This window comes from Oncorhynchus clarkii, chromosome 12 (genome assembly GCF_045791955.1).
Source record: "Oncorhynchus clarkii lewisi isolate Uvic-CL-2024 chromosome 12, UVic_Ocla_1.0, whole genome shotgun sequence".
Classification (NCBI taxonomy): domain Eukaryota; kingdom Metazoa; phylum Chordata; class Actinopteri; order Salmoniformes; family Salmonidae; genus Oncorhynchus; species Oncorhynchus clarkii.
Window position 1 is genome coordinate 10,807,679 of NC_092158.1, and position 27,889 is coordinate 10,835,567.

The 27,889-nt window shown below is 44.7% G+C and overlaps 1 protein-coding gene across 1 annotated transcript; it reads left to right on the top strand.

Moving 5' to 3' along the window:
* The first annotated feature begins 1,563 nt into the window (after nucleotides 1-1,563).
* On the top strand, nucleotides 1,564-27,533 carry LOC139422699 (alpha-kinase 2). The gene is made up of 12 exons (XM_071173925.1): nucleotides 1,564-1,760; nucleotides 9,656-9,856; nucleotides 9,987-11,829; nucleotides 14,620-16,306; nucleotides 16,595-16,742; nucleotides 23,666-23,793; nucleotides 24,068-24,115; nucleotides 24,281-24,579; nucleotides 24,783-24,871; nucleotides 25,125-25,342; nucleotides 25,694-25,742; nucleotides 25,853-27,533. Exons 3-12 carry the CDS (start codon nucleotides 10,192-10,194, stop codon nucleotides 26,055-26,057), a joined length of 4,509 nt encoding a protein of 1,502 aa, XP_071030026.1. The 5' UTR covers nucleotides 1,564-1,760; nucleotides 9,656-9,856; nucleotides 9,987-10,191; the 3' UTR covers nucleotides 26,058-27,533.
* Nucleotides 27,534-27,889: the final 356 nt, after the last annotated feature.

Consider the following 27,889-nt stretch of genomic DNA (forward strand, 5'->3'; position numbering starts at 1 on the left):
ACTTGATCAGCTGACTTGATCAGTGACTTGATCAATTTAAAAAACAGATTTAAAGACTCACATATTACTCTAATGACTTCACTGCTGCCGATGAAAAGAAAACAAGACTCTTGAGATCGGTCAGTTCTGGATGTTTGTAAGCTAAGTTAGCTAACACAATGATACTCAGTGAAACTGCAGAAGGCGTAAATATACAGTACCAGTCAAAAGTTTGGGACACACCTACTCATTCAAGGGATTTTCTTAATTTTTACTATTTTCTACATTGTAGAATAATAGTGAAGACATCAAAATTATGAAATAACACATGTAATCATGAAGTAACCAAAAAAGTGTTAAACAAATCAGAATATATTTTATATTTATATCCTTCAAAGTAGCCACCTTTTACCTTGATGACAGCTTTGCATACTCTTGGCATTCTCTCAACCAGCCTCACCTGGAATGCTTTTTCAACAGTCTTGAAGGAGTTCCCACAAATGCTGAACACTTGTTGGCTGCTTTTCCTTCACTCTGCATCCAAATCATTCCAAACCATCTCAATTGGGTTGAGGTCAGGTGATTGTGGAGGCCAGGTCATCTGATGCAGCACTCCATCACTCTCCTTGGTCAAGTAGTCTCACTCAAATTTGGACTCATCAGACCAAAGGACAGATTTCCACTGGTCTAATGTCCATTCCTTGTGTTTATTGGCCCAACCAAGTCTCTTCTTATTATTGGTGTCCTTTTGTAGTGGTTTCTTTGCAGCAATTCAACCATGAAAGCCTGATTCACGCAGTCTCCTCTGAACAGTTGATGTTGAGATGTGTCTGTTACTTGAACTCTGTGAAGCATTTCTTTGGGCTGCAATTTCTGAGGCTAATGAATGTATCCTCTACAGCAGAGGTAACTCTGGGTCTTCCTTTCCTGTGGTGGTCCTCATGAGAGCCAGTTTCATCATAGTGCTGGATGGTTTTTGCGACTGCACTTAATTAAAGAAACTTTCAAAGTTCTTGAAATGTTCCGTATTGACTGACCTTCATGTCTTAATGTAATAAATGGACTGTTGTTTCTCTTTCCTTATTTGAGCTGTTCTTGCCATAATATGGACTTGGTCTTTTACCAAATAGGGCTATCTTCTGTGTAACACACCTACTTTGTCACAACACAACTGATTGGCTCATTAAAAAGGAAAGAAATTCCACAAAAAAAGGCACATCTGTTCATTGAAATGCATTCCAGGTGACTAGTGACTATCTCATGAAGCTGGTTGAGAGAATAACAAGAGTGTGCAAAGCTGTCATCAAGACAAAGTGTGGTTACTTTGAAGAATCTCAAATCTCAAATATATTTTAATTTGTTTAACACTTTTTTGTGGTTACTACATGATTCCATATGTGTTATTTCAGAGATTTGATATGTTCACTATTATTCTACAATGTAGAAAATAGTACAAATAAAGAAAAACCCTTGAACGAGTTGGTGTGTCCCAAACTTTTGACTGGTACTGTGGATTACATTTCAAATGGCACCCTATCCCCTTTATAGTGCACTAAAAGTAGTGCACTACGTGGGGCATAGGGTACCTTTTTAAGACATGAATATAGATGTGGGGTGTTAAGTGTTCAGGATCTGCACACGTCCCAGCTATCAGGTAACTGGCTGTTACTGAAGGGTGTTAGAAATAGCCCCAGAGCCCCTGAAGCTTCAGCTTTGACTTGAGCATGTTACCGTCTCCTTCATCTCGCCCCTGGATAATCAGCTATACGGAAGACAATACGGTATGTAAAAGCATGCTGAGAATATACCAAAGGGTAGACAACTATTCAGAGAAGCGTTAACAACACACGGGGCAAAAACTGGCTGAATCCATCTTGTTTCCATGTCATTTCAAGTTAAATGATGTACGTTGAATTCACGTTATTTGACAACTCAACCAAATTTATATCAAAATTAGAAGTTGAACTGACGTCTGTGCCCGGGGGGGCACGTTCTCCTTGTGTTGATGTGTGTGGATTTGCAAGGTTTGAGATCTGTTGGAGTTAGGTTGAGATGTCAGCAATTATAAGGTTGTTGTTGGGAATCGTAAAATGGGGTTTTGATTATGTTTTGTCTGTGTTCATTAGGCTTTTGGGGATGGTGTTGATTTACCTGACTTACCAGGGCTACTGACTTACCTGTTGTGGGCTACTGACCTGTTCTAGTCAACTGTATGTATACTGAAAATAAATATAAACGCAACATGCAACAATTTCAAAGATTTTGCTTAATCAAGTCAATTTAAATAAATAAATGAGGCCCTATCTATGGATTTCACATGACAGGGCAGGGGCTCAGCCAAGGGTGGGTCTGGGAGGGCAAAGGCCCACACACTTGGGAGCCAGGCCAACCCACTGGGGAGCCAGACCCAGCCAAACTGGGTCTGTGTAATGATCACACTGTTTAATACGTTTCTTGATATGCCACACCCGTCAGGTGGATGGATTATCTTGACAAAGGAGAAATACTCACTAACAGGGATGTAAAGAAATTTGTGAACACAATTTGAAAGCAGGTTAACTGCTGAACTACAGATTTGTACCTTGTCAGCTCGGGGGTTTGAACTTGCAACCTTCCGGTTACTAGTCCAACGCTCTAACCACTAGGCTACCCTGCCGCCCCAGGGTAGCCTGAAAAGGATTGAGATGTAATTTGTAAAACACATGGGTCTATTTTATACGTTGATTTAGTTATTAAATCATGGATTCTCAGTATCCTATTACTATCCAACAGGACCTATGTTTTTACTATTACGTTTTATAACTTTGGGATTCAATTATAGATTCAAATGTATTCGGACACCAAGACAGCAGAATTGTCATTCTTTGAAAACGTTTGCTCATACAGGTAAGTCAATTAAGAACCAACTCGTATTTGAAGAACTGTTATTTGAAATGAGGACATGTACGACTATCTTTGTAGCTTGGTGTGGACAGTAGACCTGGAGTCAAAACAGTGATCTGATGGATGAGGCCGCAGAGTTTCACTACAGCTATGTGACGACAGCTTTATCATCTCTTAATGCCAGAATAGACCAGACTCTGACTAATCGCTGACTAATCGTTCACACACACACACACACACACACACAGACACCCACACACACACACACACACACAGACACCCCCCCCCCCCGCACACACACACACACACACACACACTGGGGGTTTCTGAGGGGAGGACAGCTCATAATGATGGCCAGAGTGGAGTGGAGTGAATGGAATGGCATCAAACACACAAAACACCCCTCCCCAAAAAACATGTGTTTGATTCCATTACATTGACTCCATTCCGGACATTATAATGAGGCGTCCTTCTGTCAGCAGTCTCCACTGACACACACACACTCCAGATGGTCAGATACCAACTAGATGTAGAAATCCAGCTGTCTCTTAGCACTAGTCATGTGTTTGTTGATGTATGTTGGTCATAGTCTTGGACACTTCCTGCTTGAAGACATGCCTAGCTTTCACCTTTCACCTTTAGCTCTTTGACGTGTGAGTTGTTCTACTTTAGAATTGTACAGGTCACATCAGCATCCCTTTCTAAAGGATCATCCGTTGTATTTTGGAATTTTACACTCCAATTGGAATTGCCTCACTTTGTTATGTCATAGATTTAAATCAGTTATCATGTTGGAACTTGCTGTCAGAACTCCTTACAGTGTTAACACGACCACAAGGCACTACAGAGGGTACTGTGTACGGCCCAGTACTGTCATCCAGGACCTCTCTACCAGGAAGTGTCAGAGGAAGGCCCTAAAAATTTAAAAGACTTCAGCCACCATAGACTGTTGTCTCTGCTACCGCAAGGCAAGTGGTACCAATGCACCAAGTCTGGAACCAACAGGACCCTGAACAGTTTCTACCCCCAAGCCATAAGACTGATAAATAGTTAGTTAAGTAGTTAACCAACAGCTACCCCCAAGCCATAAGACTGTTAAATAGTTAGGTAAGTAGTTAACCAACAGCTACCCCCAAGCCATAAGACTGTTAAATAGTTAGTTAAGTAGTTAACCAACACGACCCTGAACAGCTACTACTCCCAAGCCATAAGACTGATAAATAGTTAGTTAAGTAGTTAACCAACAGGACCCTGAACAGCTTCTACTCCCAAGCCATAAGACTGTTAAATAGTTAGGTAAGTAGTTAACCAACAGGACCCTGAACAGCTACTACTCCCAAGCCATAATACTGATCAATAGTTAGTTAAGTAGTTAACCAACAGCTACCTGGACTATCTGAGTTGACCCTTTATGCCCTCTTTACTGTTTATAATTTACTCTGTTGCCTAGTTACTTCATCCCTACATATATGTACGTACATTTGGGGCTCCCGAGTGGAGCAGAGGTCTAAGGCTAGAGTTGTCACTACAGACCCTGGTTTGATTCCGGGCTGTATCACAACCGGCCGTGATTGGGAGTCCCATAGGGCGGCTCACAATTGGCCCAGGGTCGTCCGGGTTAGGCCGACATTGTAAATACGAATTTGTTCTTAACTGACTTGCCTAGTTAAATAAAGGTTAAATCAAATATGACCTTGTACCCCTGCATATCGACTCGGTACTGGTTCCCTGTATATATAGCCATAGTATCATTGTGTATTTCTTCCTTGTGCTATTATTTTTCTATTACTTATATTTTCTTTCTGTCTGTATTGTGGGATAGAACCGGTAAATAAGTATTTCACTGTTAGTCAACACCTGTTGTTTACGAAGCATGTGACAAATAATATTTGATTTGATTTGATAATTGATTCAATGCATAATGAAGGCTTAATCAATCCTATTTTTAATAATTTATCTCTGTTTACATCGTATCAAAGCTTGAATAGTGCCAGGTGGGATTCGTTTGGAAGGATTGGAATGTCTTGTTTTAGAATGTCATGGAAAGTGTTGTGCTAGTCAATAGCTGTGGATATATCTTGTTAAACAACAGTGCTGAGGTCCAGGCTAAGGTGCCCTTCATCTAAACTGGAATGACACTAATGCAGCACATGGGTGAACTGGTATTTTTCCACAGTCCCTGCCACCAGACACCTACTCAGCTGGACAGCTTAGCTCAGTGCAGTGCAGAGCAGGGTAGGGTGGAGAAAAAGGGGCCATCCCCCTCAAGCACTAATGTCACTGTCAGTATACTTTATCTGTGCTTGATTGAGCTTGTCTGTTGCAATGGAAGCAAAAGAAAGGTTTCAAAAACTGCAAACCCCACCACAGACCAACACAACTAAGTATTCTATTTTAATCCCACTTCGTTATCCCAAAAATACAGTACAACAGGTAGACAGATCATTTGTTTTCAGAGTAGCAGATTACTCATTTATACGTGTCTTGAAAGCGAGAGGGAGATAGAGGTTAATCAACAGCTAGAGGGGTTTATTGACAGCTAAAACAAGATAGCTAGAGGGAGACTGTGGATTTATTGACAGCTAGAGGGAATCAGTGGTTTTATTGACAGATAGAGGGAGATAGTGTGTTTATTGACAGATAGAGGGAGATTGTGGATTTATTGACCGCTAGAGGGTGATAGTGGGTTTCTTGACTAGATGGAGACAGTGGGTTTATTGACAGCTAGAGGGAGATAGCTACAGGGAGATAGCAAGAGGGAGACAGCTAGAGGGACATAGCTAGGAGGAGATAGATAGAGGGAGATAGTGGATTTATTTACAGCTAGATGAGACAACTAGAGGGTGATAGCTAGAGGGAGATAGCTACAGGGAGATAGCAAGAGGGAGACAGCTAGAGGGAGATAGCTAAAGGGAGATAGTGGATTTATTGACAGCTAGATGGAGACAGCTAGAGGGTGATAGCTAAAGGGAGGGAGAGAGTGGATTTATTGACAGCTAGATGGAGACAGCTAGAGGGTGATAGCTAAAGGGAGACAGACAGAGGAAAGTAGTAGGTTTATTGATAGCTAGAGGGAAACAGCTAGAGGGAGATAGTAGGTTTATTGACAGCTAGAGGGAGATATGAATTAGATCGTGGGTTTATTGACAGATAGAGGAAGATAGCTAAAGGATATAGTGGGTTTACTGATAGCTACAAGGAGTGAGTGGATTTATTGATAGTGGGTTTATTGACAGCTAATGTGAGACCTTGAGATTATTGACAGCTAGAGGGAGATAGCTACAGGGAGATAGCTACCGGGAGACAGCTAGAGGGAGACAGTGGGTTTATTGACAGCTAGAGGGAGACATGGAGTTTATTGACAGCTATAGGGAGATAGCTACAGGGAGATAGCTACAGGGAGATAGTGGGTTTATTGACAGCTAGAGGGAGATAGGATAGTGGGTTTACTGACAGTTAAAGGGAGATAGCTGTCAATACATCCACTATCTCCCTCTAGCTATCTCCATTTAACTGTCAGTAAACCCACTATCCTATCTCCCTCTAGCTGTCAATAAATCCACTATCTCCCTGTAGCTATCTTCACATAGCTGTCAATACACCCACTATCTCCCTCTAGCTATGTGGAGATAGCTACAGGGAGATATCAAGAGGGAGATAGTGGGTTTATTGACAGCTAGAGGGAGATAGGATAGTGGGTTTACTGGCAGTTAAAGGGAGACAGTTAGGGGGAGATAGTGGGTTTATTGACAGCTAGAGGGAGATAGCTAGAGGGAGATCATGGGTTTATTGACAGCTAGAAGGAGACAGTGGGTTTATTGACAGCTGGAAGGAGACAGTGGGTTTATTGACAGCTAGAAGGAAACAGTGGGTTTATTGACAGCTAGAGAGTGACAGTGTGTTTCTTGAGAGCTAGAGGGAGATAACTGCAGGGAGATATCTAGAGGGAGACAGCTATAGGGAGATAGCTAGAGGGATTTAGTTAAAAGGAGAGAGTGGGTTTATTGACAGCTAGGGGAGATAGAGGGTGTATTGAGAGCTGAAGGGAGATAGTGGATTTATTGACAGCTAGAGGGAGATAGTGGGTTTATTGACAGCTGGAGGGAAATATTATGTTTATTGACAACTAGAAGGAGATAGCTAGAGGGAGATAGCTATAGGGAGATTGTGGGTTTCTTGACTGCTGGATTGAGATAGCTAGAGGGAGACAGCTAGAGGAAGATAGCTAGAAGTTGACAGCTAGAGGGAGACAGCTGGAAGTAGACAGCTAGAGGGAGATAGCTAGTTTGAAATAGAAAAAGAGAGATAGTGAATTAATTGACAGCTATGGGGATATAGCTAGAGGGTAATAGTAGGTTTATAAACAACTAGTGGCAGATAGTTACAGGGAGACAGTGGGTTTATGGACACCTATAGGGTGATAGCTCAAGGGAAATAGCTAGAGTGAGATAGTGGCTGTATTGACAGCTGGAGGGAGATAGCTAGAGTTAGATATCTATAGGGATATAGTTAGAGGGACACATAGCTAGAGGGAGAAAGCTAGAGGGAGATAGTGTTTTTTTGACAGCCATAGGGAGATAGCTAGAGGAGATAGGGTGTTATTAACACCTAGAGGAAAATAGCTAGAAGGAGATCGTGGTTTTATTGACAACTAGATGCAGATAGTTATAGGGAGATAGCTAGAGGGAGACAGTGTGTTTATTGACAGCTGAAGGGAGATAGTGGATTTATTGACAGCTATAGGGATATATTTAGAGAGAGAAAGTGGGATAATTGACAGCTAGAGGGAGATAGTGGGTTTATTGACAACTAGAGGTAGATAGCTAGACAGAGATAGTAGGTTTATTGACAGTTAGAGGGAGATAGTGGGTTTATTTAACAGGTAGAGGGAGATAACTAGAATAAGATAGTGGGTTTATTGACAGCTATAGGCTATAGTTAGAGGGAGAAAGTTGGCTAATTGACAGCTAGTGTGAGAAAGCTAGAGGGAGCTAGCTAGTAGGTTTATTAACAACTACAGGGAGATAGCTACAGGGAGATAGTGGGTTTATTTACAGCTAGAGGGATATAACTAGAAGGAGAAAGTGGGTGTATTGACAGCTATATGGAGATAGTTAAAGGGAGAAAGTGGGCTTATTGACAGCTAGAGTGAGATAGTCAGAGGGAGATAGCTAGAGGGAGATAGTGTTTTATTGACAGATAAAGAGATGTGGTGGGTTTATTTACAGCTAGAGGGAGATAGCTAGAGGGAGATAGTGGGTATATTGACAGCTAAAGGATGATAGTAGGTTTATTGACAATGAGATGGAGATAGTGGGTTTTTGGACAGCTAGAGGAAGATAGTTGGTTTATTGACAACTATAGGTATATTGCTAGTCAGAGATAGTGGGTTTATTGGCAGCTAGTGGGAGATAGTGGGTTATTGACAGCTAGAGGGTGATAGCTAGAAGGAGGTAACTAGAGGGCGCTAGCTAACGGTAGATAGTTGTTTGGTTTACAGCTAGATGGAGATAGCTAGAGGGAGATAGTGGTTTATTAACAGCTAAAGGGAATCAGTGGGTTTATTGACAGCTAGAGGGAGATGACTAAATGGAGATGGCAGATTTATTGACAGCTAGAGGGAGATACAGGGTTTATTGACAGCTGAAGGGAGATGGGAGTGGATTTATTGACAGTGAGAGGGAAATAGCTATAGGGAGATAGTGGGTTTATTGACAGCTAGAGGGAAATAGTGGGTTTGTTGACAATTAGAGGGAGATAGTGGGATTATTGACAACTTGATGGAGATTGTTAGTGCGAGGTAGGTTCTGGCCTTTCTACAGAGTTTTAGAGAGATAGTGGGTTTACTGACAGTTAAAGGGAGAAAGCTTGAGGGAGATAGTGGGTGTATTGATAGCTATCTCCCTTTAACTGTCAGTAAACCCATTATCCTATCTCCCTCTAGCTATGTGGAGATAGCTACAGGGAGATAGCAAGAGGGAGACAGCTAGAGGGAGATAGTGGGTGTTTTGAGAGCTAGAGAGAGATAGCCCTTTGGGAGATAGTGGGTTTATTGACAGCTAGAAGGAGACAATGGGTTTATTGACAGCTGGAGGGAGACAGTGGGTTTATTGATCTCGTGAAGGAGACAGTGGGTATATTGACAGCTAGAGGGAGACAGTGTGTTTCTTGACAGCTAGAGGGAGACAGTGTGTTTCTTGACAGTTAGAGGGAGACAGTGTGTTTTTTGACAGCCAGAGGGAGATAGCTGCAGGGAGATATCTAGAGGGAGACAGCTATAGTGAGATAGCTAGAGGGATTTCATTAAAAGGAGATGGTGGATTTATTGACAGCTAGAGGGAGATAGATGTTTATTGACAGCTAAAGGGAGACAGTGGATTTATTGACAGCTCGAGGGAGACAGCAACACAGAGATAACTAGAGGGCGTTAGCTAGATGAGGATAGTAGGTTTATTGACAGCTAAAGGGAGATAGTGGATTTATTGAATGCTGGAGATAGTGGGTGTAATGACAGCTAGAGGGAGAAAGTGGGTTTATTGACAGCTAGAGGGAGATATCTAGAGGTAGATAGTGGATTAATTGACCGCTAGATGGAGACGGTGGGGTTTATTATCTCCTCAAGAAAAAAAATGGCCCGCGTCTGAATCTAGCTGATGATCCCTGTTGTAGGATATTTATTGCTTATCTTTTCCAATGGTAATTTATTATCAAGCTTTAAGAGATTAGGATCGGTCCTAAGAGACTTAAGGTGTTGTATTATTTTGTGTAATAAGATCCATATTTTACTCCACAGACCTTCCTGAACAAACCCATTCGGAGTGGATGACAGTACTGTAGAATGGAGGAAGGAACAGTCGAACAGGAAAGTTGTAGTTACTAGCTCTTGGTGGACAATATCTAAACGACAAGGGCTGGTGTCACCACAACCAGCTCCGGTCCACAGACCCGTGTAGTGCCCAGCCTCGACGCCAGTCTGCACCCACCTGTTGGCCCAGTGACCTCCTACTGCCCCAACCCCAGCCTGCACCCACCTCTCAGGGGCCTCCTGCTGCCCCAACCCCAGCCTGCACCCACCTCTCAGGGGCCTCCTGCTGCCCCAACCCCAGCCTGCACCCACCTCTCAGGGGCCTCCTGCTGCCCCAACCCCAGCCTGCACCCACCTCTCAGGGGCCTCCTGCTGCCCCAACCCCAGAGGGATGAACTGTGTTGGTGTCGCGGGCGGGATCTGAATCCGGCTCTCCCACGGGAGAAACCAACTTCTTAACCGTTGGCCCAATAGGAAATTCCCTTTTGACTGTGAGCCTGACTCACGTTCGATACATTGGCGCTATGGAGGAAGATATACCACCCCTCTTAGAGCCAGACACCCTGACACCAGCCTGCCCCAGCCTTAGCCGCAGACGGATGTACAGGCTCTGCTCTACGGAACCCATACAACCCCTCCCAGACACCCAGCTCAAACCTGCACCCACCTCCCAGGGCCCAGAGCCCCACTGCTGGCCAGGTCCGAGCCCCAGCCTTGGCCCCAGAGGGATGGAAGGTGCCGGCTTCATGGAGCCCATATCCCCTAAGCCAAATACCCAGACAGAGAACAGCATCACTGACCCTGACACACTTGTCTTAATCCACCCCCCACAGGGGCCAGTGGCTCCCCATCGCCCCTGTCCCAGTCACAAACGGATACATGGTGTTGGTATTGGTATCAGTGTTGGCCCTATGGAACCTATACCCCCTCACTCAAATACCCAGGCCAGCGTCACTGACCCTGACACACTTAACCTAATCCAGGAGACGCGACAGATGCGACAGATTACCCATAAAAATGACACAGTGGAGGACAATGTGACTGACTGTCACTGTGACACACATGTCTTAATGCTAGTCACCCAGGATCCGGTGACAGGACTCTTAAACCACCACCACCACCACCACCATGTTAGGACAGAGAAAGAGGACATGGCCCAGTCAGAGGGACTAGCACCGGGCTATCATGATGCTACATCACCACCTGTTGATGCTTATTGGGTCTTATGTGATAGCATCACTAGTGTGACACATGATGGGACAGAGGGAGCTAGTTTAAAGCGCTCAGAGGAAAACAATGACAGTCCTAACGAGTTGTGGCTGGACGCGTGCCAGTATCAGACCCTGGCAGCTGAGGATGGGGAGGGGGAAGAAGGGGCTATTTTGGGTGGGGACGAGTGGGGCCTTTATCCTATCAGAGGCAGCGGTGTCACAGAATGTCCGGACAACACAAAGGAGTCAGGTTTCCTACTGGGAACGGAGGCTGCTATTGGTCAGGGAGGCTGTGATTCAGACCAGTGGTTGTCTGTGCCACTTTTTGATAGGTCTGTGTCCACTGACAGCTGGTATAGCACGTTCTCTGACTGGGCTGTCATAGTCCCTGGAGGAGGACCGCGACCCGAAGACTTTACAGGAACAGCTGCACTCACACAGAAACAGGGACAGGCACAAGCATATCCACAGACACCCATGGCCATCCAACACCAGGCAGTGGAGCCCAGAGCCAGCCCAGAGAGCCCCATCCTCGCTGGGCCAGAAGAGCTACTGGTAGTGGGTAGCCTCCAGGACAGGGAAGGGGAAGGGGAAGACACCCAGACAGAGGAGTCCCACAGCGGGTGTATATCATCAGCAGGGCAGGGAGATCAGGAGCCTGTTGGAGAGCTGGTGATCATTGAGGATGACTGCTCTGCCTATCCCACAGATAGCCACTCAGCCCTGGGTTCATCGTCTGACACACTGGCCTCTCCCACCACCAAACTCTACGGGCTGGAGATCAATACGACTGAGGCGGTGCTGGCTCCTCCGCCCATATCCTTTTCCTCATCCGCCTCGGGTGCTGCGCCTGTGGGGAGAGATGTGTTGGAAATGGAAACAGACATTGACATTAGCCACAAGAGAGACAGTTATTTACTAGAGGACAGTGTTGGCAGATTTCTGAACCAGGTAAGATTTCAAGTTTATTATGTTATTTGATTTAGATACTGAGGTAGTTGATCAACAGCAGTGGATTTGTTTGTTTACAACTGCATGGTCGTGCAGTTAACTAAATATTTGGTTATTTCTGTGAAATCATTACATTTTTCGAGATGAAGAAAGTATGTTTTTTAGACTTCCTAACCCAAGGACGCAACAGCGGCATTGTACTGACACACACACTTTCACTAGAGTTATGTCTTTCTGTCGGTCAGAAACTAACCCTGAGGCGACACTCATCTTTATCGTGTACTAATAATAGTCCACAACATCAATTACACTGCAACCTGAAACATCATCACAACGTTCAGTATTCCATACCTTCACAGCCAGCCAAGCACCGAGAGAGAGAGAGAGAGAGAGAGAGAGAGAGAGAGAGAGAGAGAGAGAGAACAGAGTGCCAGTGGCACGTAGTCTGACTGAGGACTGAAGGTGGTCTGAAACAGCCAAGCCACCCTGGTCGCTACAGTATGTTGGTTTATTCACCCTGACTGAGTCAGATGTGGAAGGGTTGTTAGGTAGTATCTGTTCCTTGATTTCTCATGTGAGAGCCTAGCTCTGGGCTAGCTCTGGGACACTAGCTCTGGGCTAGCTCTGGAAGCCTAGCTCTGGGCTAGCTCTGGGAACCTAGCTCTGGGGAAGCTCTGGGAGCCTAGCTCTGGGCTAGCTCTGGGAGGTTAGCTCTGGGCTAGCTCTGGGAGGTTAGCTCTGGGAGGTTAGCTCTGGGCTAGCTCTGGGAGCCTAGCTCTGGGCTAGCTCTGGGAGGTTAGCTCTGGGCTAGCTCTGGAAGCCTAGCTCTGGGCTAGCTCTGGGAGGTTAGCTCTGGGCTAGCTCTGGGAGGTTAGCTCTGGGAGGATAGCTCTCGGCTAGCTCTCGGCTAGCTCTGGGAGACTAGCTCTGGGAGGATAGCTCTCTGCTAGCTCTGGGAGGATAGCTATCAGCTAGCTCTGGGAGACTAGCTCTGGGAGGATAGCTCTCGGCTAGCTCTGGGAGGATAGCTCTCAGCTAGGTCTGGGAGACTAGCTCTTAGAGGATAGCTCTCGGCTAGCTCTGGGAGACTAGCTCTGGGAGGATAGCTCTCGGCTAGCTCTGGGAGGATAGCTCTCGGCTAGCTCTGGGAGGATAGCTCTCGGCTAGCTCTGGGAGACTAGCTCTGGGAGGATAGCTCTCGGCTAGCTCTGGGAGCCTAGCTCTGGAAGACTAGCTCTGGGCTAACTCTGGGAGGATAGTTCTCGGCTAGCTCTGGGAGCCTAGCTCTGGGAGGTTAGCTCGGGGAGCTCTGAGAGCCTAGCTCCGGGAGCCTACTGTAGCTCTGAGACTGACAGCTGGCCCTGTGAAGTGGTCTAAGGAAATGAGAGGCCTAGAAAAAAACTCAGATAGACAGAACAGAAATGGCATCGCTAATTTTAGTGGGTGTTTGATGATAATAGCACGCACCCCAGGATGGAAGCACAGCTAAGGAGTGTAACAAGACTCTCTTCACCCGTTCTCTCTCTCTCTCTCTCTCTCTCTCTCTCTCTCTCTCTCTCTCTCTCTCTCTCTCTCTCTCTCTCTCTCTCTCTCTCTCTCTCTCTCTCTCTCTCTCTCTCTCTCTCTCTCTCTCACACCTTCAGAGCAGTCTAACAAAGCTCACTCACTGGGTTAAAGGCCTGGGAGGATAAAGGGACAGTGATTGGCTTAAACATTTTGAGTTGCACAGTTAATAGTGCACTGCCCATAACAGTGCTATAGACCAGACCACTCCCACATTTACAGTAAGTTATATGTAAGGCTGTTGACTCTGATCAACATAATGCAAGTTGTTATACAGCAAGATATGTTTACGACAATCTATGACAATTGTCTAACCTGCTACTAACTTACGACTTACATGTTTATACTATTTAATGTCTTTTGAATCTTTGCATATTGAAACTTTCAATATTAACCTGTGTAGTGGGCAGTAATATTTGGGGCGGCAGGGTAGCCTAGTGGTTAGAGAGTTGGACTAGTAACCGGAAGGTTGCAAGTTCAAACCCCCGAGCTGACAAGGTCTGTCGTTCTGCCCCTGAACAGGCAGTTAACCCACACCTTTGTTGCCGTCATTGAAAATAAGAATTAGTTCTCATTAAAGGTTAAAAAAATATACAGTATATTATATATATATTGCATGTGACTCGTAATAAGATTAAGCAATTAACCTATTAAATTGTTAATCTGACTCCATCAAGAACACAGAAATAGATATTAAAGAAATGTCTGAGAATGGAATTCTAAATACAAGTGTATTTAATAAGTGAACAGTTACCACAGAGATCGTATATCCATATAGATAGCATCAGAGTTATCCTCAGTGAACAGTTACCACAGAGATCGTATATCCATATAGATAGCATCAGAGTTATCCTCAGTGAACAGTTACCACAGAGATCGTATATCCATATAGATAGCATCAGAGTTATCCTCAGTGAACAGTTACCACAGAGATCGTATATCCATATAGATAGCATCAGAGTTATCCTCAGTGAACAGTTACCACAGAGATCGTATATCCATATAGATAGCATCAGAGTTATCCTCAGTGAACAGTTACCACAGAGATCGTATATCCATATAGATAGCATCAGAGTTCATATACAAGTTGGGTATTGTCCTTTGTGATTTCCTTGTGTTCCTGGACCATTTGTCATGCAGATCCAGGTGACATTAGGGCCGATCTCTGCCTACACCTTCTGGTGACTATTCAACCATTCAAAACGTTGTTTATTTCTCCCCATGTAGCACCTTAGAGATGCAGTGCAAAATGTGACAGAAAACAGCGTCTCCCAGCTGGGCGGCTTGTTCATTGAGGCGGAAGATGAAGAGAGAAGTTATGGGTCGGTGAGCGTCTCCGGTTACCCTTCCAGTAGCAAGGCACATCAGGCGGAGCATCTGTGTGGCGACAAGAGACATCAACAGGCATTTAAGAAGTCTCCATGTACCCCAGACTCTGACAGGAACACATACGTGCCGACACACAGAGACACAACGTCCCGAGGCATTAAGGCGGACATACATGTGTCCCCCAACACAGACAGGAAGGACCTCCAGGAGTTGGAGGGGAAGAGGCCACAGTGGGGGAATCCGCCATTTTTAATGCCTGTTATGCCTTTAGCTCCTCTGAGTCTCAGTGTGGGCCGATCTCTCTTTTGCCGGACGAACAGCGCTTTGGAAGGGGATACCGTCCAAGCCAGTCCTAAGAGATCACTGCTCAATGAGCAGCGAGGTCAGAGTTGTGGGTTTATACAATCTAATGTGCCCCGACTGCCCGTTTTGCCCGCCTGTTTCCGAGGGAAGATTGATAAGAAGACACCTGTGGTAAACAAAGAGGAAAAACTGTTGTTGACGAAAACAAAGAGGAATACGGGTTCTAGAGATACAACATCAGAGGACAAGGGTGGAAAGTTGACCGTTTGCTCCGGTCAGAATCTGAACAGGGACATTCCAGCATCGTCTTCGTCAAGTGAGGAATCAACAGCATCTTGGTCTCTTGACAGAAAGAAAAACATCACAGTCCCACACGAGGTCAGCTCCCTCGGTAAAGAACTCTCCAACTATATCATTGTGACCGGTGATCACTTGATGATCTCAGAGAAGGAACGTGTTGCATACTTCACTCTAGACCAGGAGAACCCTCTAGACTCCAGAACGTCCTTGTTGAAACAAATACAATCAGACAGAAATAAAGAACCCAACCACTGTGTTACAGCAGACGTAAAGAAAGGCTCCAAGATGCCTCATAAAACCAGAACACACTCCAAGAAAGACAAGCCAGCTGTGGTTCACCATCTGGCCCCACCAACCTCCAAAACACAAGAGAACCTACCGCTCGGATCTAACATTAAATGTGATCCCCGAACAACGCGCGAGGATGGCGACGATGGATCTGTGACTGTCAAAGAGACTATCGTCATAACAGAGAATGTTAACACCAAAGGCCACGCCCACGGGAAGAAAAAGAAACACTCTGGGAAACACTTCCAGAATGCATCAGTGAAGAGCGAGGGGATAGACTCCCTGGTTGAGGTGGAGAACAGGGCTAAGCAGAAGACTGCTACCAATGGGAAAATAGACACCTTTGTTGCCAAATTTGGAGCCAAGGCTGGGAAAACCAAAGATAAGACCACAGCAGCTCTGCCTTGTAAGATGGACAGTGTTCATTCAGACAGCGCTCAGAAACAACCTGGTGTGAAATCTCTGGTTGACGCTTCTGTCATCAGCCAAGGTGCCACAGTGAGTGACCCTTCCTCCAAGGTGCCCCAGTCTACCATCCCCATTGGCCAGCAGCCCAATGATGATGTCATCAAGCGGCGCCGTCTGTCTGAGGACAAGTTTGGTAAACACGAACCCAAGGCTGCTGTTGAGACGACTCGTAGGAAGGCCTACAGCGATGTACTGAAGCAGAGAACACATCATGCACCAAAAGAAGGTGGGAATGCACTGCAGTATACTCTACTATTACACCGACCTGGGTTCAAATGGTATTTGTTTTCTTTCAACTACGTAGAGCGTTTGAGCCTACTTGGAGCGCCACATGGGCATGATTTGCACTTGAAACAATTCGATTGGTTCGATTACGCAGGTTATCTATTTGAAAGAAAACAATACATCTATTTGAGCCCATGTCTAATGTTATGATAACTACTCTAAAATGATTATTAACGATAATATACATTTTCTGTGTAATTCTTAGACATATGTGTATATTTTTTTCCAGTGCCCAGAGTGGTGCAACGGATCCAGGCCGTGCCTGTCAGTGGCGATCCTCAGAGTCTCAGTCTAGGGTGTCAGTTCACGGCTGTCTTTTCTGACTACACTGTCACCTGGACCAGAGATGGGACAGTGTTGGCTGAGATCAAGAGAAGGTACAAGTCCTGATTTGATTTGACACTGTATTATATTGTCCATGCCCTTAAATGTTCCTATGGGAGAGCTAGTTACCCTACCCCGTTACCATATTTCAGTGTTTCTCAAATATCTTATTTAATACTCCCAGACATTCCATTTATTTGATAAATTTCAGTACTTACAACGCATTCGGAAAGTATTCAGACCTCTTGACTTTTTACACATTTTGTTACGTTACAGACTTATTCTAAAATGGATTACATTGTTGTTGTTTTTCCCTCATCAATCTACACACAATACCCCATAATGACTAAGCAAAACCTTTTTTATTTTTTAAATGTTTTCTAAATGTTTGCTAAATGTTTTCCCAGTTCTGGGAGAAATAAGTATTCAGACCCTTCACTTAGTACTTTGTTGAAGCACATGTGGCAGAGATTAAAGCCTTGAGTCTTCTTGAGTATGACACTACAAGCTCTGTCAGGTTGGCTGGGGAGCCTCACTACACAGCTATTTTCAGGTCTCTCCAGAGATGTTCGATCGGGTTCAAGCCCAGGCTCTGGCTGGGCCGCTCAAGGATATTCAGAGACCTGTCCTGAAGCCACTCCTTCGTTGTCTTGGCTGTGTGCTTAGGGTCGTTGTCCTGTTGGAAGGTGAACCTTCGCCCCAGTCTGAGTTCCTGAGCGCTCTGGAGAAGGTTTTCATCAAGAATCTTGCTGTACTTTGCTCCGTTCAGCTTTCCCTGTATCCTGACTAGTCTCACAGTCCTTGCTGCTGAAAAACATCCCCACAGCATGATACTGCCACCAGCATGCTTCCCCGTAGGGATGGTGCCAGTTTTCCTCCAGACGTGAAGCTTGGCATTCAGGCCAAAGAGTTTAATCTTGGTTTCATCAGACCAGAGAATCTTGTTTCTCATGGTCAGAGTCCTTTAGGTGCCTTTGGGCAAACTCCAAGCGGGCTGTCGTGCCTTTTACTGAGGAGTGGCTTCCATCTGGCCACTCTACCATAAAGGCCTGATTTGGTGGAGTGCTGCAGAGATTGTTGTACTTCTGGAAGGTTCTCCCATCTCCACAGAGGGACTCTGGAGTTCTGTCAGAGTGACCATTGTGTTCTTGGTCACCTCCCTGACCAAGGCCCTTCTTTCCCAATTGCTCTATTTGGCCAGGCAGCCAGCTCTAGGAAGAATCTTGGTGGTTCCAAACTTCTTCCATTTCAGAATGATGGAAGCCACTGTGTTCTTGGGGACCTTCAATGCTGCAGAAATGTTTTGGTACTCTTTTGCTCTGGCATGCATTGTCAACTGTGGGACCTTATATGGACAGGTGTGTGCCTTTCCAAATCATCTCCAATCAATTGAATGTACCACAGGTTGACTCCAATCAAGTTGTAGAAACATCTCAAGGAGGATCAATGGAAACAGGGCCTAAGCTCAATTTCGAATCTCATAGCAATACTTATGTAAATAAGGTATTTCTGTTTTTATTTTTAATACTTTTGCAAAAGTTTCTAACTATGGGGTATTGTGTGTAGATTGATGAATAAGATCATTTATTTAATCCATTTAAAAATAAGGCTGTAACGTAACAAAATGTGGAAAAAGGGAAGGGGTCTGAATACTTTCCAAATACTCTGTACTAGCTACACCAGATCCAACTAGCTACACCAGATCCAACTAGCTACACCAGATCCAACTAGCTACACCAGATCCAACTAGCTACACCAGATCCAACTAGCTACACCATATCCAGCTAGGTACACCAATCCAGCTAGCTACACCTGATCCAACTAACTACACCAGATCCAACTAGCTACACTTGATCCAACTAGCTACACCTGATCCAACTAGCTACACCTGATCCAACTAGCTACACCAGATGTAACTAGCTACACCTGTTCCAACTAACTACACCAGATCCAACTAGCTACACCTGATCCAACTAGCTACACCAGATCCAACTAGCTACACCTGATCCAACTAGCTACACCTGATCCAACTAGCTACACCAGATGTAACTAGCTACACCTGTTCCAACTAACTACACCAGATCCAACTAGCTACACCAGATCCAACTAGCTACACCATATCCAGCTAGGTACACCAATCCAGCTAGCTACACCTGATCTAACTAACTACACCCGATCCAACTAGCTACACCTGATCCAACTAACTACACCTGATCCAACTAGCTACACCTGTTCCAACTAACTACACCTGATCCAACTAGCTACACCTGTTCCAACTAACTACACCAGATGCAACTAGCTACACCTGTTCCAACTAACTACACCTGATCCAACTAGCTACACCTGATCCAACTAGCTACACCTGATCCAACTAGCTACACCTGATCCAATTAACTACACCTGATCCAACTAGCTACACCTGATCCAACTAGCTACACCTGATCCAACTAGCTACACCTGATCCAATTAACTACACCTGATCCAACTAGCTACACCTGATCCAACTAGCTACACCTGATCCAACTAACTACACCTGATCCAACTAGCTACACCTGATCCAACTAGCTACACCTGATCCAACTAGCTACACCTGATCCAACTAGCTACACCTGATCCAACTAGCTACACCTGATCCAACTAACTACACCTGATCCAACTAGCTACACCTGTTCCAACTAACTACACCTGATCCAACTAGCTACACCTGATCCAACTAGCTGTACCTGATCCTACTAATTAAAGGGTTGACTATTAGTTGGCTCAGTTGATTTAGTGTACTATTATAGTAATGGTATAGATCACAGCAGAGGGTACTCCACGAGAGGTTTGGGAGACACGCCACTATTTGAAAGTCCACTTGGTGTTGCTCTCTCTCAGTGTAGGTTACTGTAGCAATATATTTGGCAGATATTAACCCATCAATGTGTGATGATGATGATTCAGCCGTGAGTGGGAGGAAGGTTCAGTTTTTATATAACTCTATGATTCAACTGTGCATCAGGTGCAATATCGTCGTTATTGTTCCAGAAATCTCCACTTAGTTGGAATACGGCCAGTCACGATTATTGTGTAATATTATCTGTATCTACTTACATAATACAACTTTTAGAAATAACATTGTTGAAAAATGACTAAAGAGTGAAAGTGAGTCAACACGTATGTTGAGTCAGGTGTATGTTGAGTCAGGTGTACGTTGAGTCAGGTGTATGTTGAGTCAGGTGTATGTTGAGTCAGGTGTATGTTGAGTCAGGTGTACGTTGAGTCAGGTGTATGTTGAGTCAGGTGTACGTTGAGTCAGGTGTATGCTGAGTCAGGTGTATGCTGAGTCAGGTGTATGTTGAGTCAGGTGTACGTTGAGTCAGGTGTACGTTGAGTCAGGTGTACGTTGAGTCAGGTGTATGTTGAGTCATGTGTATGTTGAGTCAGGTGTACGTTGAGTCAGGTGTATGTTGAGTCAGGTGTATGCTGAGTCAGGTGTATGTTGAGTCAGGTGTACGTTGAGTCAGGTGTACGTTGAGTCAGGTGTACGTTGAGTCAGGTGTATGCTGAGTCAGGTGTATGCTGAGTCAGGTGTATGTTGAGTCAGGTGTACGTTGAGTCAGGTGTACGTTGAGTCAGGTGTATGTTGAGTCAGGTGTATGCTGAGTCAGGTGTACGTTGAGTCAGGTGTACGCTGAGTCAGGTGTATGCTGAGTCAGGTGTATGTTGAGTCAGGTGTACGTTGAGTCAGGTGTACGTTGAGTCAGGTGTATGCTGAGTCAGGTGTATGCTGAGTCAGGTGTACGTTGAGTCAGGTGTACGCTGAGTCAGGTGTACGTTGAGTCAGGTGTACGTTGAGTCAGGTGTATGCTGAGTCAGGTGTATGCTGAGTCAGGTGTATGTTGAGTCAGGTGTACGTTGAGTCAGGTGTACGTTGAGTCAGGTGTACGTTGAGTCAGGTGTATGTTGAGTCAGGTGTATGTTGAGTCTGGTGTACGTTGAGTCAGGTGTATGCTGAGTCAGGTGTATGCTGAGTCAGGTGTATGTTGAGTCAGGTGTACGTTGAGTCAGGTGTACGTTGAGTCAGGTGTACGTTGAGTCAGGTGTACGCTGAGTCAGGTGTATGCTGAGTCAGGTGTATGTTGAGTCAGGTGTATGTTGAGTCAGGTGTATGTTGAGTCAGGTGTATGTTGAGTCAGGTGTACGTTGAGTCAGGTGTATGTTGAGTCAGGTGTACGTTGAGTCAGGTGTATGCTGAGTCAGGTGTATGCTGAGTCAGGTGTATGTTGAGTCAGGTGTACGTTGAGTCAGGTGTATGTTGAGTCAGGTGTATGTTGAGTCAGGTGTATGTTGAGTCAGGTGTACGTTGAGTCAGGTGTACGTTGAGTCAGGTGTACGTTGAGTCAGGTGTATGTTGAGTCAGGTGTACGTTGAGTCAGGTGTATGCTGAGTCAGGTGTATGCTGAGTCAGGTGTATGTTGAGTCAGGTGTACGTTGAGTCAGGTGTACGTTGAGTCAGGTGTACGTTGAGTCAGGTGTATGTTGAGTCATGTGTATGTTGAGTCAGGTGTACGTTGAGTCAGGTGTATGTTGAGTCAGGTGTATGCTGAGTCAGGTGTATGTTGAGTCAGGTGTACGTTGAGTCAGGTGTACGTTGAGTCAGGTGTACGTTGAGTCAGGTGTATGCTGAGTCAGGTGTATGCTGAGTCAGGTGTATGTTGAGTCAGGTGTACGTTGAGTCAGGTGTACGTTGAGTCAGGTGTATGTTGAGTCAGGTGTATGCTGAGTCAGGTGTACGTTGAGTCAGGTGTACGCTGAGTCAGGTGTATGCTGAGTCAGGTGTATGTTGAGTCAGGTGTACGTTGAGTCAGGTGTACGTTGAGTCAGGTGTATGCTGAGTCAGGTGTATGCTGAGTCAGGTGTACGTTGAGTCAGGTGTACTTTGAGTCAGGTGTACGTTGAGTCAGGTGTACGTTGAGTCAGGTGTATGCTGAGTCAGGTGTATGCTGAGTCAGGTGTATGCTGAGTGAGGTGTACGTTGAGTCAGGTGTACGTTGAGTCAGGTGTACGTTGAGTCAGGTGTATGTTGAGTCAGGTGTATGTTGAGTCTGGTGTACGTTGAGTCAGGTGTATGCTGAGTCAGGTGTATGCTGAGTCAGGTGTATGTTGAGTCAGGTGTACGTTGAGTCAGGTGTACGTTGAGTCAGGTGTACGTTGAGTCAGGTGTACGCTGAGTCAGGTGTATGCTGAGTCAGGTGTATGTTGAGTCAGGTGTACGTTGAGTCAGGTGTACGTTGAGTCAGGTGTATGTTGAGTCAGGTGTATGCTGAGTCAGGTGTACGTTGAGTCAGGTGTATGCTGAGTCAGGTGTATGCTGAGTCAGGTGTATGTTGAGTCAGGTGTACGTTGAGTCAGGTGTACGTTGAGTCAGGTGTATGCTGAGTCAGGTGTATGCTGAGTCAGGTGTATGCTGAGTCAGGTGTACGTTGAGTCAGGTGTACGCTGAGTCAGGTGTACATTGAGTCAGGTGTACGTTGAGTCAGGTGTACGTTGAGTCAGGTGTACGTTGAGTCAGGTGTATGCTGATTCAGGTGTACGTTGAGTCAGGTGTATGCTGAGTCAGGTGTACGTTGAGTCAGGTGTACGTTGAGTCAGGTGTACGTTGAGTCAGGTGTACGTTGAGTCAGGTGTATGCTGAGTCAGGTGTACGTTGAGTCTGGTGTACGTTGAGTCAGGTGTACGTTGAGTCAGGTGTACGTTGAGTCAGGTGTATGCTGAGTCAGGTGTACGTTGAGTCAGGTGTATGTTGAGTCAGGTGTAGGTTGAGTCAGGATTATGCTGATTCAGGTGTACGTTGAGTCAGGTGTACGTTGAGTCAGGTGTATGCTGAGTCAGGTGTATGCTGAGTCAGGTGTACGTTGAGTCAGGTGTATGTTGAGTCAGGTGTACGTTGAGTCAGGTGTACGTTGAGTCAGGTGTATGTTGAGTCAGGTGTATGCTGAGTCAGGTGTATGCTGATTCAGGTGTACGTTGAGTCAGGTGTACGTTGAGTCAGGTGTACGTTGAGTCAGGTGTACGTTGAGTCAGGTGTATGTTGAGTCAGGTGTATGCTGATTCAGGTGTATGCTGAGTCAGGTGTACGTTGAGTCAGGTGTACGTTGAGTCAGGTGTATGCTGATTCAGGTGTACGTTGAGTCAGGTGTACGTTGAGTCAGGTGTACGTTGAGTCAGGTGTACGTTGAGTCAGGTGTATGCTGATTCAGGTGTACGTTGAGTCAGGTGTATGCTGAGTCAGGTGTACGTTGAGTCAGGTGTACGTTGAGTCAGGTGTACGTTGAGTCAGGTGTATGCTGATTCAGGTGTACGTTGAGTCAGGTGTACGTTGAGTCAGGTGTACGTTGAGTCAGGTGTATGCTGAGTCAGGTGTACGTTGAGTCAGGTGTACGTTGAGTCAGGTGTACGTTGAGTCAGGTGTATGCTGATTCAGGTGTACGTTGAGTCAGGTGTACGTTGAGTCAGGTGTACGTTGAGTCAGGTGTATGCTGATTCAGGTGTACGTTGAGTCAGGTGTATGCTGAGTCAGGTGTACGTTGAGTCAGGTGTACGTTGAGTCAGGTGTATGCTGAGTCAGGTGTATGCTGAGTCAGGTGTATGCTGAGTCAGGTGTATGTTTTGAACAGGGACCAAGAAATGAAAGGAATATAGTCTTCAGTTAGTCTCTTATCACTGTCAATAGAACACTTTCATTATTCATTAATGAATCAATGTTTTGTCCGCAAGCTGCCTTCATCAGGGTTGTTTAATAGAGCAAGGGTTTCCTACCCTTTTCGATTAATGTACTACCAACTGAGTTTTACTCTGCACAGAATACACCTGAAGTACCCCCTTATATGCATTTCACCAGTGAGCCTATGGTCTCATAGAACCCCTGGTTGGGAAACACTGGAGAACAAGAATAATGATTCAAGGTTTATTCTCTCCTTTCTGCTCTGTGTAGTGCTGGAGATGAGAGCAGAGTGTGTCTCACCATCACCAAGGCCTCCAATAAAGATCTGGGGAAGTACCGCTGTAGTCTCCTCTGTTCCCATGGCTCTGTCATCCTGGACTACCTCCTCACCTACGAGGGTAAGACCCGTTAGTCTACCTCCGCACCTACGAGGGTAAGACATGTTAGACTACCTATAAGGATAAGACATGTTAGACTACCTCCTCACCTACGAGAGTAAGACACGTCATACGTCACACTCACATCTAAGTTTCAAATTTCTGGTTTTATTTGCCATGTGCAATGAATATATTGGAAATCTTACTCCACAGGGCTCTCACAATAAAAACAGCAAAATACAAACATAATTTGGAAATTAACAGCCCCCACTGTTTCTGTCTGTCTCTTTCATAGTGCTGAGTGACATTGTCATCCTGGCTAATCCCCAGAAAAACATCACAGGTGAGTAGCGATCTAATGCTGAATTTCAGTTTGATATACAGTATACATCTGAGACAAGGTGTTAGGTAATACAAGTTCAGAGGTCATTCATTGTGGAAACATCGAAATATGTTATGCTATGTTAAAGGCTCTTTCTGAATGACTGTGTTCCTCTCTCTACCTCAGCTGCTCCCACTGAGCTAGTAGGCGAAGAGGAGGATGTGAAATGTTCCTGTCTGTTGTTCAAAGAGGACTTCCTGTCAGAGCAGTATTTTGATAAGAACCAGCCAGCCAGTCTGGTGACAGAGAAGGAACACTTTGGAGAGGGTATGCACCGAAGGGCCTTCCGGACCAGGCTCAAGGCCGGTATGGTGCCTGTCTTCAGCCAGGGCCACCACTGTGTGCTCAAGGTACACAATGCTATCAGCTACGGGACACAGAACAACGAGGAGTTGGTTCAGAAGAACTATAATCTGGCCGTGGAGGTGAGGGTTTATTTACCTTGATATCACCAGACACAGGGTCAGAGGTACGGTTAGGGTCAGAAAAACAGTTGCTCTCACTGTTTGACATTGTGCAATACTCTGACCCAGGGTTGGGGTCAGTTTCATTTCAATTCAGTCACTTCCTGAACCCTGTTGTAACCATCAGCAGAACTGCTCAGATTTTGTGTATTGTGTGATTCCAGGAGTGCCATGTTCAGAACACAGCCAGAGAGTACATCAAGGTCTGGACAGCCGTGGCCCAGACACAGGATGCCTTCGGAGAGGTTCCAGAGTGAGTATGATGTCATCGCTGGCACATCATCGTCTGGTGGGGTGTGGGCCTGCAAATCCCAGTGTCAATTCCTAGATGCCATCTCTTCTCCTGCCGTTGTGTCCTTGTGTCCCACTCAATTTAACCCCCTAAACTTCACTCCAGCTCACTTTGTGTTCCAATCTCTCTGTTACAGCAAAAACATGACATTTTTCCAGTGAAATATGCAAAACAGTAACCTTCCTGTTTCTTCTTCCCCCCCCCCCCCCCCCAGGATTATACCAATATACCTGGTCCACCGTCCGTCTAACGACATCCCGTATGCCACCCTGGAAGAGGAGCTGATGGGGGAGTTTGTCAAGTACTCTGTTCGGGACGGGAAGGAGATCAACCTAAAGAGGAATGACTCAGAGGCAGGACAGAAGTGTTGTACCTTCCAGCACTGGGTCTACCACAAGACTGAGGGTAACCTGCTCGTCACTGACATGCAAGGTAGGTTACTGCATCTGCACAGTGAGCCAATGTCCAGTCTGGCTACTGTCCGGCCTTTCTAGGGAGTTTTTCCTAGCCACCGTGCTTCTACATCTGCATTGCTTGCTGTCTGGGGTTTTAGGCTGGGTTTCTGTACAGCACTTTGTGACATCGGCTGATGTAAAAAGGGCTTTATAAATACATTTGATTGATTGATTGCTTAACAGCAGTGCAAAGAAAGTAGGAGATTAGAAATATAAATAATATATTTACTGTAGAAGCACATGTGACAACTGCTGGTATAAAAAGGGCTTTATAAATAACTTGAATGATTGATTGATTGATTGATTGATTTCTCTCATTTCATTGTAGGAGTTGGCATGAGATTGACAGATGTTGGAATAGCCACGTGTAAGAAAGGGTGAGTATTGCAAAATAAATACAATACAAAACCTGATGGTTTAAATCACCTCTGTGTGTATTGTGCCTCACAAACCACATGCAATGTCTCGTTTTTGGTTTGTTCTCTAGATACAAGGGGTTCAAGGGAAACTGTGCCACGTCATTCATTGATCAGTTCAAAGCCTTGCATCTGTGCAACAAGTACTGTGAGATCCTTGGACTCAAGTCTTTACAGCCAAAACCCAAAAAGACTGTGGTCCCTAAACCCAAGCCAACTCAACCTGTCACAAAGACTAAAAAGACTATCGGACCCACCCTGAAGAGCAAATCCTGATAGGAGGGAGGCCTTTACATTTTAATATTGTCTCATTCAGATAATAATCTATTTTACAAGGGAGGCCTGATAGTAGACTTAACAGATTTGATACTGGGGAATATCGCCCAATGAATAAACCTGATCTACAATACACTAGAACGTTACCCCGGATACCGGGTTGTCTATCTGGTGTATAAAGAGACTGTTGGGTCAATGGAAGTACAGCTGTATGAATAAATGTACTGAAGATGTCCTGAAGTGTTATAGATGTCTGCCAGTACGCTTTCAGTCAATCTACCTAGAGAGGATCTGCTGCTGTCAACCATGAATGGGCTAGTCTCATTCAGTTGAATAGGTTCTCCCATGTATTCCTCATGCTGTGATGAAGCTGTGATGATTAGAACGAAGAGGCAGCATAATCAGAGATAATAGGTTTCTACCATCTTTGGTAGTGTTTCTCTCTTTGATGAGGTGGCATAGCTATAGGCTATGTTGTTTCTTCTGTGTTTTGTTCTTTTAGTGTATTTAATTTTTTGTTACTTTTTGAGGACACATTTAAACATTTGTTTTAAGAAAATGTGTAAAACATAATTATTGTGTAAGAACATAGATACTGCAAGAAAATCATATAAATCATAGGACTACAATTTTATGCATTTTCTATGATGTACATGATGAGTGAAAATATATATTTATATATTTGTGTTACATGTGTTTGTTTGTATTGTCTTTTGTTGTTGTAAGGTAACTAGAGGTTGCCAATAGATGTAATTTGAAATGATGTATAACAGATATTTAAGATGTACAGTATCAAACTGAAAAGTATATGATGGTACATGTAAGGTACTGCAATAGCAGCGATGTGGTAGTAGCCTGCAGCACAGTTACAGTTTCAGTGACAGAATAATGAAGGACCAGTCAGAGTGAGAGTACACCACTTCGCCCCCTGAGATCTCCTCCTCTTGACATCTCATGCCTGATGTCTGACGTGCTTGGCTCGGCCAGAATGCCTCCAGCTATGCTACCCCTGCAGTCTGCCTCAGAGATGAAACGACTCAATATCGCCATCTGCCGGTCTTTTGGGCTACCTCAGCGCTAGACTACAGTAAACAATGTCTGCCATGTCTGAGTATTCGTCCAGCTGAGGTATTCATTCATACGGTCTCTCCGATTCAATATAAAACAAATGATCCACATCACCATATGGATATTGGGTTATATGTAATCGGATATTGCCTTTTCCATTTTTATTAGAGTGTAATACTTATCTGGAGCCTTGCTTGATGTTTGATAAGTTAGATATTATATTGTGATGTTGGTGGTGCAGCACACTCAAGTGAATGTAACTCATGTAGGGCCCCGATAGCGATTTATAAATGTATGTTTTTCCTAAACACTTCTCAGTATTTGGTATTCAGACTTAATTTATTCAGTTGCCTCTGCCGGTGTGGCTACCTTGCGCGCTCTGAATAAATGTCATTCAACCACTGAAAACCACTTTCTGGCCAACAGATTTTCTCGTGAATTTTTATTCAATGGGGTTTTCAGTACATGTATCTTAAACCATCCCGTTAAATACAGAATATACCGTAGGAATCAATGAAAGACAGCCATCTATGTATATCTGTTTCTGTTTCAGCACCAACTGGTAGATTTAAAAATAGTTTGATCTTGTAGATTATTTAGGCAATTTGGCGGTTAGGAAATGTACGAATAAAATAAAAAACAGTTTGGAGAGCCTTTATGCACAGAATATATTAATGAATAAAAAATACAGTGGTTTGATTCATTCTGAAAGTTGTCATAGTCAAGTTCAATACATGAAATATTGGAAGTTAGAAAAAAGTGTA

Bases quoted from the DNA above. Each gene is read 5' to 3' on its own strand.
- LOC139422699 (XM_071173925.1), top strand. From the start codon at position 10,192: ATGGAGGAAGATATACCACCCCTCTTAGAGCCAGACACCCTGACACCA. The intron at 24,116-24,280 runs GTGAGTAGCGAT...TCTCTACCTCAG, and splicing joins TCCCCAGAAAAACATCACAG to CTGCTCCCACTGAGCTAGTA. The intron at 25,343-25,693 runs GTAGGTTACTGC...ATTTCATTGTAG, and splicing joins GCTCGTCACTGACATGCAAG to GAGTTGGCATGAGATTGACA.